Raw genomic sequence first — 16117 nt, 5'->3', positions numbered from 1 at the left:
CTTTATTCAGTAAATTAAAACTAATAGGAGGATGTAAATGTTAGTAACAAACGGAAATCTAATAAAAGAATATGTCACCAAAGATTTAAAAAAGTAATTTTAAATAATTTTTTTATATTAACCTTTAATTTATTATTGAACATTGATATGATATATTGATTGATTATGAATATTTTTTTGTAGTTGCAGCAGATCTTTTAACTCAGCTTGGAATTAATCCTCGTAAAAAATATAAAACATCAGATTCTACTGATGAAAATTCCAAAACTGATTCTAATATTAAGGTATTTTTTTGATGTTTTTTATTTATATTATAATTTTATAATCAATTATAAAAAAGAATATTAATTGAATTTGTTTATTTTTTTAATAGCTAAAAGTTTTAGAATCAAAAGATAAAAGAACATCAATTAGAAATTCCATATAATAAATGGAAAACCGCTAAAACTAAATCAACATGCACATCGATGACATGGTCATTAGTTTTGGCAGCGTTTGACCAAAAAACTTTGATTGCTAGTAATTATCATGGAGGTGCATCTAAAAAAATTAGCAATGATAAAAACCAAATTAAATTGAAGAGAGTTGACGAAAATATTATTCTTATTATAAAAGGTAAAATAATAACTAAATTTTTATAAACAATTATTACAGAATAAAATAAAATACAATTTTTTTTATTATTATTAAATATAAAATATCACTTACCTTTTTTTTTTTTTTTTATAGAAACTGTCAAGGATAAATTTTCAACACAATTCAATGCTGTATCTTTTGGTTCAAACATAAATACAAGATTGTCACAATTACGGAAAAATATACAACGACAACAGTTAATTTTTATATAATAAATAAAAATTTTCGTGAATTATACAATAATTCAAACTGAATTATAATAATTTAAAATAAATTATTAATTTAATTTTTTTGTTTCAGGAAAAAATTGAGGAGACAACAAATAATTAGATTTAAAATACATTAATAAATTTTATTCAAATAATATGTTTATTCACATAACTATTAAATTAATATTAGTTTTTTTTTTTTTTTTTATGAAATAAAATTTATAAAAAATACTCATATATTTTTTTTAAAATTTTAATTTTTTTTTTTAATTTTATATCTATTTTTTTTATATATAAAATTTTATAAAAACTTTATAAAATTTTATATAAATTTTATATAAAAATTTTATATAATTGAAAAAAAAATTATATAAAAATTTTATCAAATTAAAAAAAAAATTATATAAAATTTTATAAAAATTTGTTATTTATTTTTATAAAAATAGATGTCAAATTTTATAAAGAACTTTATAAAATTTTCATATAAAATTTGTCATCAAATTCGCCCACTTTTTCATAAAAACATTTTATAAAATCAATTTTATAAAATTTTTATAAAAATTTTATAAAATATTTCCATGGAGGTATCCATCAGTCAGACCAGTATGGCCACTTAGCCATAAGTCGTTTGATACATTAACTATATTTTGCTAAAACTGTCGTAGTATTAGAAATAAGTTTGGGGACACTTACCCAAATTCTCTATCTTTAGGACATGATATTTTCCTTGTAACTGAATCATGGTTAGACAAAAATTTATCGTCTTATTTATACTTTGATAGTAACTACTATAGAGTGTTTAGAACTGACAGGAATTCTTGTACCAAATCCAGAGGTGAAGGTGTCTTGTGTGCACTAAAGCTATTAAATATAACAAAATATCACCAGATCAATCTTCCGGATTCAATCAGTAACATCACTGAAATAGAGAAGTTGGGAGTATTCTTCGAATACATGGGGACAAATTACCGCCTATTTGTTATATATATACCACCTGACATAGTTAACTCAAAGGCCAAAATTTGTACCAACTTTTTCAAACAACTACAAGTTTATGTATCTTGATTTGACTGTAATTCAATTATTGCAGGTGACTTCAATTTACCATACATTCACGATCTTACCCATTGCAACACAAAGTTTAACACTGCATTAACCTCGTTCATGTCACTGCTTAAGTAAACAATGTAACCAATACTAATGGCAATATGCTTGATTTAATTTTCACGAATAATTTCACATATTTATTAGAAGAAAGTGATGCCCTGGTTCCTCCAGACAGGTACCATCCACCACTCAACTACACTTATACAACTATCATCTACAAACAACTCAATTAAGACATCCGTCACCTTATACTCAACTCTCGTCCACATTTAAAGCCAAGCATATTAATAGCGTGCACTACAAAAGTGATCTTAGGGCCTTGACGTGGGCACAGCTGTGCACGTGTGATGCTGGGACAGTTGATACTCTGTGAGACATTTTCTACTCAACATTGCAAAATATTATCTTAAAAATTACAATACACCACAACGCACTTCCCAGGCTATTCTCGAAGTCATACGAGTCGACTCGTTCACACGGACCGAGGTCCGTGGACGGATCTTGCCTTGAGTAGAGATGTGAGATCCGTTCACGGACCTCGATCCGTGTGGACGAGTCGACTCATCATTCGAGAATAGCCCCCCAGGTATCACCTTACCCAAACTGGTACTCTCCAGAACTACGTGAGCTTATCAAAAGCAAACACAAATATTTATCAAAAAATAATCGTAATAGCACCTCCATCAACTCCCTGAGAATAAAAATTTAAGTAAGTCAATCAAAGCTCTCGTTAAACGTGACTTGTTTACGTATAACCGACACATTGAATTAACAGCCCAGCTCCAACCTAAAATTTTCTGGAAATTTATTAATGATAAAAAAACCAGCAACAATGATAGTATCAATAGTTTGCTGATTGACAACCACGTTAGTTATGATATCTCTAAAATAGCCAACTCTTCTTCTAAACATTTCTCCGAAATATTTAATAAGTCTACCTCCACTAGTAATAGTCTACCAAATATTTTACATGATATACTCAACAAAAACAACTTTTGCTCAGTTAGTATTGACCCCACAGATGTAGCACGTGAACTTATTAAACTTAAAAACAGTAACACTACTGGACTAGACAACCTATCTGCTTCCATTATCAAGATATGCCCTGATGCACTTATTCATCCACTTACTACAATATTTAACACATCAATAACTACTGGTACCTTCCCTAAATGTTGGAAAAAATCCGAAGTAATACCTACACCTAAGAAGGGAAATAAACTACTCATAGTGAATTACAGACAAATTTCTATTCTTCCAACCTGTTCTAAATTATTCGAAAAATTGTTGTACAAACTAATATCATCATATTTTGCCCTTTTTCTATCAAAGTACCAACATGGTTTTACTCGTAACCGTAGTACGTGCACTAACTTGGTAGAATTTACAGAATATACTATGTCACATTAGGGTGGTTCTTAATTGAGTGATGGCAAAATTTTCATCGTGCCGCCCCCTAATACCGTTGAAAAAAAATTAAAAAAATTTTTGGGCTATATAAGAAATTTTTATTTTTATCCTAGCCACCCCCTGTAAGAGGGTGAAGTTTCCCGTTTAAAATACATGGGGTTTCCTTACTTAGACGTAAGAATCGATCTAAAAGCGTCAATTATGCATGGGAAAAATCTTTTATTATATTAAATCATCGAGATTGAAGTCTGCTTTAAGATAAAAAAAAAAAAATTTATATGGGTCATTCCATAATTTTTTTATTATGCCAAAGGTTTTTTTTTTTTGTTCGATTTCGCTAGTTTTCAACGTTTTCAATATAATATGAGTGTTATGACATTATACTTTATATATTTGATGAAAAAAAATTCTAAATAAAAAAATCTATGGGTCATTACACGTAAATTTATGAAATAGGTCATTTTTTACACACGTTTCATGTATTACAAATTATAAGTTATAAAAGACTACAAATATTGAATTTTCGAATTCGATTGCATGATGTGTATAAACCATGGAGTTGAATAAGAAGTGTAAGCTTTGCCTTTTTACTGTGTTGAAGCATAGGCTGTCGCTGAAGCCTTAAATTTCAGAGTAAGTCAGTTCGAAAACTGCTGACATCAGCCCTGCACCAAAAAAAAAGACAGAACGAAATATTCTTATTCACTCTAGCTTGTACATCTATGTTTGAATACCTCCTTGGGCTCTTCAGGTGCAGTTCAATTATTAATATGGATTAATTGATTGAAATATCCAATAACATCTTATTTTTTCTTATTTTTCAATAAAATTGAAGGTCATCTTATAACTCAAATTGTTCAAGGGATGTCATTTCTTGCAAATCTTTTTATAATTTTTTTAAGTTGAAACAAAATTTTTAATTTTAAGGGATTTTGTCGATTTTTCTCCGAATATGAGAATGGATTTATACTAGAGACTTTTGTATGGTTTGATGCTTTGTTGTTTTATTAATTATCAAAGGTGGCAACTTTTACCATAAGCTATTATGGAGAATGCGACTTTTGTCAAAAAAAAGTCCATTAAAATAGATCTCTAATCGACAATATGACAATGTAAAAAAAAAACTATCGGGTTATAAAATGAGACAAGACAAAACGTATGGACATAAAATAAAAGAGGTTTGGAGCTCAGTTTTTTACAATTAATAATTCAAGTGAAAAAATAGGTATTGATCAGGAATTATTGAGAAATCACTAGAGACCTTTTGTGGATGAGTTAGAAACACAGTATTTCTATGAGTGCGAAAAAGACAAAAAACAGAAGAAAACTGTTGTCTTACTCTTCGATTTAAAAAATCGGCAGAACCTCTTAACGTCCTTTCAATTACACCCTTTTCAAGAATTAAATAGACAAATAAATCAATTAAATATTATCCAAAAGTTCCTTTCAAATACATTCATTCATTCTATTATTAATACATTCTAGTCTAAATTGATTCCACAGCAAAATATTCTATAATCGATTGAAATATTTGAGGCTAATGGCTGAGGAATTAATTTAGACTACGAATTAATATTTAGTCACATCCATTCCTTAGATGCATTTGCCAATAGTTTTTTTTATAAATTGTCAATGGAAAACGTTGCTAAGAAAAGAATGTAATCGAATAAATTAATGCGTAGTCTGAATTCATTTTTCGGCCATTTCCCACAATAATTTCAATTTATTATAAAAAATATGGCTACGAAATTAATCTAGACTGTTAATTAATTTATTTGCGGCTTTGTTTTTTCCTTAGATACATTTGCCATAATTAATTAATTAAAAAAATATTTGCAAACGTTGCCGAAAGATGTAACCAAATAAGTTAATTTATAATCTAAATGAACACTCTACAGCCATTTGACACGATAATTTCAATTTAATATAGAAAAAACTGCTGTAAAATTAATCCAGACTACGATGTAATTTATTTGGTTACATCCTCTCCTTAGGAACATTTGCTGATAGCTTTTTCATTAATTAATCATGGCAAAAATAGCTAAGGAAAGGGTGTAACCAAATAAATTAATCCAAAGCCTAGATTAACTTTACAGCAATTTTTCCTATATTAAGTTAAAATTATTGTATCAAACGGCTATGGACTCAATTTAGATTATAAATCAATTTATTCTTTCTTCGTTTTCATATTGATAAAAGATTTTTTAGAAGTTGATCGATCTCTATAGTCATAGTGATATCAATCACAAAAGAGGTTTCAAAACAGTGACGGAGTTGAGAGCCGTCAATGCTGCTGCTAAACGAGCTTTTTGCCTGTTTGATGAATACAATTCAATAATAACACAAAATGAAGATCAAAAGCGATTTGTCATACAGATTGTGTCAGAATACCGTTTCCTGATGCAAAAAAAAAACAATGGTCATGTAGAAATTAAAAAAAAAAAAATAAATCGAAATGTATAAATAAATGTTTTTTTCATTTCAAGACAATATTTAATATTTAATAATATTAGAAATAGTTTAGAGTTGAACGAAATTTCGTGAAATGACCCATAGATTTTTTTATTTTAAATTTTTTTCTATCAAATATATAAAGTATAATTTCATAACACTCATATTATATTGAAAACGTTGAAAACTAGCGAAATCGAACAAAAAAAAAAAACCTTTAGCATAATAAAAAAATTATGGAATGACCCATATAAATTTTTTTTTTTCTATCTCAAAGCAGACTTCAGTCTCGATGATTTAATATAATAAAAGATTTTTTCCATGCATAATTGACGCTTTTAGATCGATTCTTACGTCTAAGTAAGAAAACCCCATGTATTTCAAATGGGAGACTTCACCCTGTTACAGGGGGTGGCTAGGATAAAAATGAAAATTCCTTATATAGCCCAAAAATTTTTTTAATTTTTTTTCAACGATATTAGGGGGCGGCACGATGAAATCACCCATCACCCAAATAAGAACCACCCTAATGTCACATATAAATAATAATTGTCAGGTGGATGTCATTTACACAGATATGTCTAAGGCGTTCGACCGGATCGACTGGAAAATTTTAGTAAACAAATTGATCTTGATTAATTTACCAACCAATATTATTTAGTTAATCTGGTCGTATCTTGTCGATCGCCTTTGTTACGTCTGTGTGGGTGACACCCTCTCAGCACCTTACTCACCAACGTCCGGAAAACCACAAGGATCTAACCTTGGTCCACTATTGTTTAACATTTACATCAATGACCTCTCTGAATCTTTATCATGCTATACTTTACTTTATGCAGATGATGTTAAATTATATTTACCAATTAAGTCTCAGTCTGACAGCAATTTTTTACAACACAATCTGAATATATTCGTAAACTGGTTCAAATTGAACAGACTAGATATCAATGTAGCTAAATGTTACACTGTGTCGTTTGTAAGGTCCAGGAAATTGGTATCACATCATTATACAATTAATGGTCAAATACTAGAACGCGTTAACATTATCAATGACCTGGGCGTTACATTCGACCACAAATTACTATTCAACTCTCAAGTGGAGAGGGTGCTCAGCATGGCCATTCAGCTCGGATTTGTCATACGGTTATCACACACTTTTAAAAACCCTGTTACTATTAAAACATTATATAACTCGTATGTTGTGTCAAAGACTGATTATTGCCTACCTGTCTACCCTCTACACAGTAAAAAACAACTGATGCTACTTAATAAAGTACAACGTAAATTTAGTAAGCAACTACTATACATAACTCAGCATTTAAAAATGCCCAGAGGGTGTGATGACGATGTACTCAACCAAGCTGCTAACATGCCATCAATCCAACTACGTCGTGATACACAGCTGATCGCATTCTTTATCAAGCTACACTGGAGCTGCTGATTGCCCAGCGCTCTTGTCTGACCTGAGAATAAGGATGCTATCAACATCACTACGTAATTTCTCTCACTTTTATTCACTGTCACACCTTGGTAGTACACCGTCATCAACTGTCTCACCGCTTCATGCAATGTTAAATGTCACGAATAAAGCATGTCGAAACACAACACTATTTGAACACATTATGTCATTTAGTACTATAACTCCCCAATTTATAATGGATTGTGTAAAAATATCATCAAAGTAATTATTATTTAATATTTATTTCCTAAGATTACTTATGTTCAGATAAATTTAACGATTAATGTATATAGTAAACTACAACTGGTACGCTGGCTTCCAGGCCTAAATTGTTGCTGTATAAATATAAATATTGTTGTAAAATAGTAATTTAGCAACTATGTAATTAAGCAACTATGCAACTATGAAACTATGCAACTACGTAACTTTATCACTATATTGTAATTTATTATATGTATTAATATATGTAACATTCAGTTAAATTGCAATTGCAATAAATAAATAAATAAATAAATGCTGGAAAGATAATTATGGGTTTATTGTTATTGATAAAGATAGTGAAATAAAAGCTGGACGATACAGAAAAAATTTTGATACATTTATTAGCATTGATGCATAAAACAAATAATGTATCATACTCATGAGGGCAAAATAGTGAGCAGATCAGTTCACGACACCAAGAGTGCAAGATGCCTCTGACTAGAGAAAACCTTGTGGAAGAATCTAATATTTTGAATGAATTAGAAAAAGTTCAAAAGTAATACAACAAAAACATAAATTATCAAAACATAATCAAAATACTTTAGAGCAGTCATCGATTAATTATTTTAAGCCATTGCTGACACCACTCAAACAGATTAGTGATAAAGTTTCAAATTCAGAAAACATTGAGGCATCAAAAGATACCAATTTTGATGAGGAAAATGAAGATAACAAAATTGATGAAAATAGCAAAATTTCCGATGATACTTTAATAAATGTGGAAGAAGAAGAAAATAGTGCAAAAAAAGTCATAGAAAAAAATAATATTACAAGTATCAATGATGATGATAGCTTGGTGAATCATTATCTTAACACCATCGATACAATAGCATGGGATAAAGATTTTGGAGTGAGAAAATTCAGGTCCTACTATAAAATTGGTTCTGCTGAAGTTTCTTTTAAAGACAATTGTGTATATATTGATAACAATTTCTATGAAATGACACCAGGAATAATGGAATTATTATTCATGAAAAGTCCGAATAAAAATCAAGTGACAGATATTGATAAAAAAAATTATGCTAATATTATCATAAATACAAATGGTCATCTAAAACGTTATGAACCACTTGGATCTATCAGAAATCCAGCTTCATCAAAATTTATGGAGTATATTTCACCTTATATTACTGAGCATCATGGTGCTGGTCTTTTGTCTACAACTATGAGTCTCCAAAGCACAAGAAATATTCCACGACTAGATTATGTATGGTGGAATGATCCTGAAGAACTTGTCGAACGCCTGCGATTACTGATTGCCTCACGAGCAGCTGGAAACTCCAGTCACAATAATGAAATCATATCGATTATTGAGGAATTGCGAGAAGCTGGTTTCATATATTGAGAAAATTGCATATTAATAATTAGTTGTTGCATATCATCAGTTGCTGTCACATGGCAAAGTATAAATGGAATATTGTTAAAGAGCTTCATGCGCTTGCGCGAAAAAATTTTTCAAGAAGACATGTTGATATTCGTGACATTGATGAGACCTGGCAAGCTGATCTTGTGGAAATGATTCCATATGCTGCTGAAAATAATGGCTATAAATACATATTGACTGTAATTGACAACTTTTCAAAATTTGCATGGGCTGTAGCTGTGAAAAATAAAAGTGCAATCGAAGTTACAAAAGCATTTGAAAGCATCTTAAAACTTGGCCGCATTTCAAAAAATTTGTATGTAGATGATGGAAAAGAATTTAAAAATTCAAAATTCAATGAATTGTTGAAAAAATATAAAATACACATGTATTCTACATTCACACACTTGAAAGCATCCATTTGTGAGCGTTTTAATCGCACATTAAAACCTATAATGTGGATGAAATTTAGTTCTCAAGGCACATACAAGTGGGAAAAATTACTACCATCTCTTCTAGAGGAATATAACAAGAGAAAACATCGAACAATTGGCATGAAGCCTGCTGACGTGACTCCAAATCATGCTGGCAAGTTAAAACAACGTTATGATTTTGTTCGAATATTAAAATATAAGCATGTTTTTGAAAAAGGATATATACCAAATTATACTAATGAAATATTTAAAATTGTAAAAATCAACAATACCAATCCAGTAACATACATGTTAAAAGATTATCAAAAAAAACCCTTTGCAAGGATGTTTTTATGAGGAAGAATTACATTCAGTCAAACATCCAAATATTTATTTGATTGAAAAAGTAATAAAAAAACGTGGTAATAAATTATATGTAAAATTCTTGGGTTTCGATAATACTCATAATCAATGGATAAATAAAGCAGACTTATAAACTAAAAAACAATGCATTTTAAAATTATTCACTCACATTTTTTGAAACATAAAACATTTTACAGGCTGTGGTAATAATTATATTTTTGAATTGTATTATAATACACTAGTATTATACATAGCAGACATTTACATTAATATTTATTAAAATTATTATGATTTCTACATTTTTATATTTATTTATTTATTCATTTTATTTTATTTATTGTTTTATTGGATTATTTATTTATTTAATTATTTATTTGTACAGTTAAAACATATAACCATTAAAGCAGTTTTTACACTATTGCATGAAGTGTATTTACAACTTACCAGATAAACCCTAGATAATACTAGCTTAAATTTTTATTCATTCGCGTATTTGTTTATTCAATTTTTACTTAATTGTTTATTTATATCTCGACATGATATCCATCTATAAAACTTTTTTGTATTTTTATGCACAACAAACATTTGTCATTTTATTTAAAAAAAAAAAAATACAGTATAATACCCTAGTAACATACCCCTGTAATATAAGTACATATTTACATTATAGCGACTTTTACTCTCGCTTGAGTATGAGGTTTTATTCATGCTACTCAAGCACCCTCTTTTGCTAAATTTGAAAAACATAAATGTAAACATTTTTATTCAATTTTCATTGGCTCATCAACAAATACTTCTTTGTAACCCCACGGTAGAGTATCAGTTGAGTCTTCAATAAGATGTCGCTTATCATCACCAGCACTTAAAGCTAATTTTCGCATTTCTATGGTTTGTAACGTGACATTTTTGCATGTTACCTTCTCGGACTAATTATCAAGTATTTTATTTGGTTTATTTACTAATTTATCATGAAATACAAAACTAACCAAAACCAATATCCAGAAACGTAAATTATTATTATTATAGTGTTAGAATCGTGTAGTTTTCAATTCACCCTAAAACTCGAAAAAGGTATGAGCTAAAATCAATGAGGTTTTCAATTCGCCCTAAAACTTGAAAAAGGCATGAGATAAAATCGTGAGGTTTTCAATTCGCCCTAAAACTCGAAAAAGGCATAACATATTCATACCAAAAATACCCAAATAACGACAATTAAATCCAACAACCGAAACAAAGACCAAAATAACCAAATAGCGTATCAATAATTAGCCTAGAGGGACGCTAGAATCACTCAGTGTGCTGGTTATGGTAGAAGGGCCGGATAAAGTCACAAGGAAAAATATTTAATACACAAATTAAATAATCAACAAAACACATTATTATTTTTATACTCAAAACCCAAAACGTGATATTTATTAACCAAAACTTAAACGTAAATCCAAAATACAAAACGTAAACTCAATAATCCAAAACGTAATACATAATCTTAATCACGACCTTGAATTTAATATATTAATTAAATTAACAAAAGGGACCGCGTTTCTAACCAAAATAACTAAACTAAATTATCAAATGAAAAATGTATGCTTGACGTTGCCCATGATTCACACGGCCAACGCCCCAAAAACTAACCTACAAAAATACACATGTCTGCTGGGTCTCCAGCTAGACACATGGGAACCCTAATATACTTAAAACAAGAGCCGATCACGAAGCGTGTGCATCTTACCACGCCCCACAGCCAAGAGAGCGAGTTCAGCCCAAGATATTTTGGAGCAGCTCGGATCTACCAAGCTGTCCCCACTCAAAGCTATCCCTCCTCTCTTTATCTTGATAAAAAGGGAGAATATACTACAAAATAATAATAATAACACAAAAAGATATTAAATACTAAAATATATATATATATATAATAAATAAAACGGAGTCGTTAGTTTGGAGGATTCGTTCACTTGGTGTCTTTCCGTGTATAAGGCAGTGAGAATCACTACAGGTTTTAACTTCATGTTTTTTCGATTGTATCGTCCGTTGAATACGATCAATATTGACATTATTTAAAAGACAATTTTTATAATCATCAAAAGTTATTGTTCCTAGAGCAGAACCTTTTACACTTTTTGCGCGTGAGCCATATGACTTTTTATCTCGCTGAACTCGATATGCATACATTTTAGCTCGCAAACCAATAAATTCTAATAAAATATCCCCATTTGTTTCATCTTTCATCAAGCCAACTACTTTTTTATTATGCTGCCTAATGTCCCAAGGGTTTGCAGGAGAATACTCAGATGTATCGAATTTTTCCCAATCTCTTTTCATATATTCATAAATATTATAACGTGTTACACCTAAAATGAAACTATCTGTATCCATATAATATAAAGTGACAAAATTAGAAAAATTTTTGCGTAAATAATTATAATAAAAATCATACATGTATGTTTTTGAAATATCTAATATACTAAAGCCTAAATATATTGGTTTATTTAAAATAATTTTCAGTCTACGCATTTCAATTATTGCTAAATCACCAATTATGTAAGATCCTGAAAAATTTGGTTTCGTAATCAATGCTTCTGCACCATAGCAACCTTTCAATTTTGTCACGATTCGTACATCGCGATGCTTTCTAGCATCTTCCATCAATTTACCAAATACACTATTATTTAAAAACTTATAGAAATTCTTTGAAAATTCATTTGTTGCTTTTTTACGCAATTCTGTATTTAAACCAATATATTTTTTGAGCCAGTCTTTTTGGTGAAATTTCAATACTCTATACAAATTATTAGCTATATTTAATCCTAGACTGGTGTATAATTGCGAATTTCTATAGCGAATAATATATTTTTTTTTTGGTGACAATGTTGTTAGTAATTTTTTACATTTCGAAGTTGGCAATAGTGGCTTATCATGTATTGGAGCTAGTAGCAGATCTTTATGCTCATCATGCAATTCGATTGGATAGTCCATATCAACTTCTAAAATATAACCCTATTCTGATGTTTCACTAATTTTATTTAAAATATTTAAATTAAAATTTCCAACCCAACTAAAATCTTTATATGGTAAATATGACATCATTGAAGCCCCATATAGATTATTAACATCAAAATACATTAAATAATCATCTTCTAAATTTGGATCATAGCCAGATTTCATATATTTATTATTTGCCTTACCCCAACGATTTGAACATTGTGCCAAGTCACCCCGAATACCGCTTTCAATAAACAACATTTTATCAACATCAGTCAGCAACTCTAATTCAATTTCAGTAATTTTTAGCATTGCCTGCATTGACAATGATGGACATGTAATAAAATGGAGTGGGTCAAGCTTATAGGTTTCCATACAATTATCTCTAAAATTTTCAAATATATCACTTAATAATAAAATATCAGTTCTTAAATATAAATCTGAGTACTCTCCAAGTGTTTTTATATCAAAAGTATGCCGAACATTGCAAGCGTGAGCATAATCGGCATCACTAATATGTTTATCATAGAGTTTTGAAAAAAACTGATCCTTCGTTGGTAAAGTAGGAAGGTTCAATTTCTCAAAACAATCAACAAAATCATATGGAAAAATTCCTTTTTTATTCACGAAACTGAATTTATTTTTATCAGTGTAATATTTTTGAGTTATATATTTTTCATCATTTGTTAAATATGAGGCTAATTTTTCAATACTCGAAGGCATAAATCTAAATGAATCAATAAAACGAAGCTGCACGCGTGTACCTTCGACATACTTTGTAAATGAGATATATTTTTCTTTATTTACCGGTAATAATGTCATACGACCTGGAAACTGAGTTGCTAATTGTTTTAAAATAAAATGAGAATCATAACCTGACATATTATGCGACACTACATTTATAATACACGACTCTTGATAATTTATATTACAGCTGTTGTGTGCCGGACCCCTGTAGCGATTTAAGAAATGATGATGATCTTTAACTTTAGGGTCTTTTTCCGTGAATTTTTTATTACAAATATAACAAAACTGTGCTCTATCAAACTCAGCTTGTTCTTGTGGAGAAATAATCATTGGATTATTTACACTGAGTATAGCATCAACATTTTTCGATATTTCATATAGCTCATTAATGAACCACTCAATAAAATCATTAGCACGATATATTTTATGTTTTGATAAAGAGTCATCATAGTCACACCTCAAATAATAGCCTATACTGAATGGTATATGACTTTGCACATCAACACTTTATCTTTGCACACTATCTTCATTCTCTTCCACTTTTTTAAGCAAACACTCAATGTCCATGTAAACAACAAACGGCACTCTTAACTGATATTTATAATTTTTAAATTTTAAAATATTATTTTGTTTTGTAGGCAGTTCAATACGCGACTTATTGACATTAAAACATGCAAGTTTATGATTCAAATAAGATGATTGAACTTGAAAACTGCACAAGCAACGATCACGAAAAAATTTTTTATTTTTGTGTTTTGACAATTGTGATGACAGCAACATTGACATATTATGAATCCAAGTATAATGATATTCATCTGGAATGTATTCATCATCATTATTATCTTCTTCATTTTCTTCTTCTTCTTCTTCTTCTATTTCGTCATTTTTTCGTTGCATTAAAAGATGAATTGTTTTTTTTACATAAACTTTATTGAAATTTAAATTTTTTGTTGGCTCGATTGGTTTATATTCACTCAAGTGATATGGCACAATTATTTTTTGTTTTTTACCATTTCTTTCTATTATTTTATAATTTTCATTTTTATTATATTCGATGCCATATACTGATATTGATAAATCGTTTACTTTTTCAAATTTTTTGATATCCTGTAATGACATTGGAAAATCAAATTGTTGATATAATAAAATATTTTTAAATGGATCTTTACCATTGTTAGGTGGCTTGTACTTGCTCATACGCTCAGGGTGATCTTTAAAATAATACATGGCTGCTAAAATTGACCACAGAAAACAGTATTCATCATCATTTTTTACATTTATTATTGCATGTTTTACTTTGAGCCATTTCGGTAATTCTCCAAACGAATTACCACCCTTAAGTGGTTTGTATACATTGATTTGAATTTCCATGTTATTTATTTCATGAAGCGTCCAACCTGAGTCTTGCATTTCAATATCATCTTTTCGCGCATTTAATTCATTGAATTTTGCTGTATACAATTCATCCATATCTGTTGATGGTAATATTATCATGTTTCCGGTATGAAGATATTTTGTATCAATTGTCTCATTGTCTTGTTTGGAAATTTTAAATTTGCATGATAAAGCATCAGAATTAGTACTTTCCATTGCCAAATTTAATTTTGCTATGAGCAATGTTTTAACATCATTACAAAAAGCCTGGACATCAACATGTTGCAAATTGATTACTGCGCATGTGCGCATATTTGAATCGAATAAACTTGAAACTTCTTGCCATCTTACTCTAGCACTAATATTTTCACTTTCACTATCATTATTATTAACATTCTCATAGTCACTATCATCGTTTAAACTGGAACTAACTTTAATTAGTAATTTTTCAATTTTTAACTATGCCCGCTTTGCATATATTAGAGAAGTTGAAAATTTTTTCCGCTCGTTATACTCCAAATTTTCATTCTTCATAATATCATTATATTTAACAATTCGACACGATAAATCATCGATTGATTCACAAATTGTATCTCTGTTGACACTATTCTGCGATAAGTTAATAAACATGTTATCATAAAAAGCACGCTGCTCTTTATGACTTTTCATTGGCATATTTGCGAATATTATCATTGATTCAGCCATATTTTTAAAGTATAAAAAGACTGTATTAAGTAGCAGAAAATAAAAAAAATATAAACTCCGGCTGTGAGGTTCAGAAGATACTGATATATTTAATTGTTTTGAGAGTCTTTATATACGTACGATGGGAGTGAAATTATTTCATTTTCAAAAGGTGTGTCACATTTTTCATAGAATTTTTGTCTTGAAAATATTTATCGGAAAATAAATAAAACATTTTTGCTTCCCTTCAAGATGTATTTTTGTGAATAACAGTCAATATAATTTATCATTTTACATTGTCTTGATTATTCACGGTGATAGAATTTAAAAATAAAATAAAAGCTCTTGGAAAATTTTATCTTTTGTTTACTTGACAGTTTTTATGTGCGGCAGTGGTGAGCAATTCTAAACAAGTTTCATCTTGTAAATTTGACCTTCAATTATTGAAGCATAACGAGATAAAAATATTGAGAAAATTTTAACATTGTTTATTTACAGGAAAATAAAAGTATTGTAAAGATATTATAGTATGTAAGAGAAAAACTTTTTATTTGTTTAGGACGAGAGATTCTCAAAGCATCATCTTAGCATGTGACTGTATGTGTGTATGTGTAGATGCACAATTTTACATGAAACATTACATGACAACATAGGGAATATA

At 29.2% G+C, this 16117-nt stretch overlaps 1 protein-coding gene across 1 annotated transcript; it reads right to left on the bottom strand.

The window, feature by feature from the left end:
- Window positions 1–10433: 10433 nt before the first annotated feature.
- LOC122850478 lies at window positions 10434–12645 on the bottom strand. The gene is made up of 4 exons (XM_044149618.1): window positions 12558–12645; window positions 12135–12425; window positions 11664–12035; window positions 10434–10540 (listed from the first exon to the last, which is right to left on the bottom strand). The coding sequence occupies exons 1-4, from the start codon at window positions 12643–12645 to the stop codon at window positions 10434–10436; spliced, it is 858 nt and encodes a 285-aa protein (XP_044005553.1).
- Window positions 12646–16117: the final 3472 nt, after the last annotated feature.

This window comes from Aphidius gifuensis, linkage group LG2 (genome assembly GCF_014905175.1).
Source record: "Aphidius gifuensis isolate YNYX2018 linkage group LG2, ASM1490517v1, whole genome shotgun sequence".
In the NCBI taxonomy this organism is placed as follows: Eukaryota; Metazoa; Arthropoda; class Insecta; order Hymenoptera; family Braconidae; genus Aphidius; species Aphidius gifuensis.
This window is presented reverse-complemented; position numbering and strand designations above follow the sequence as displayed.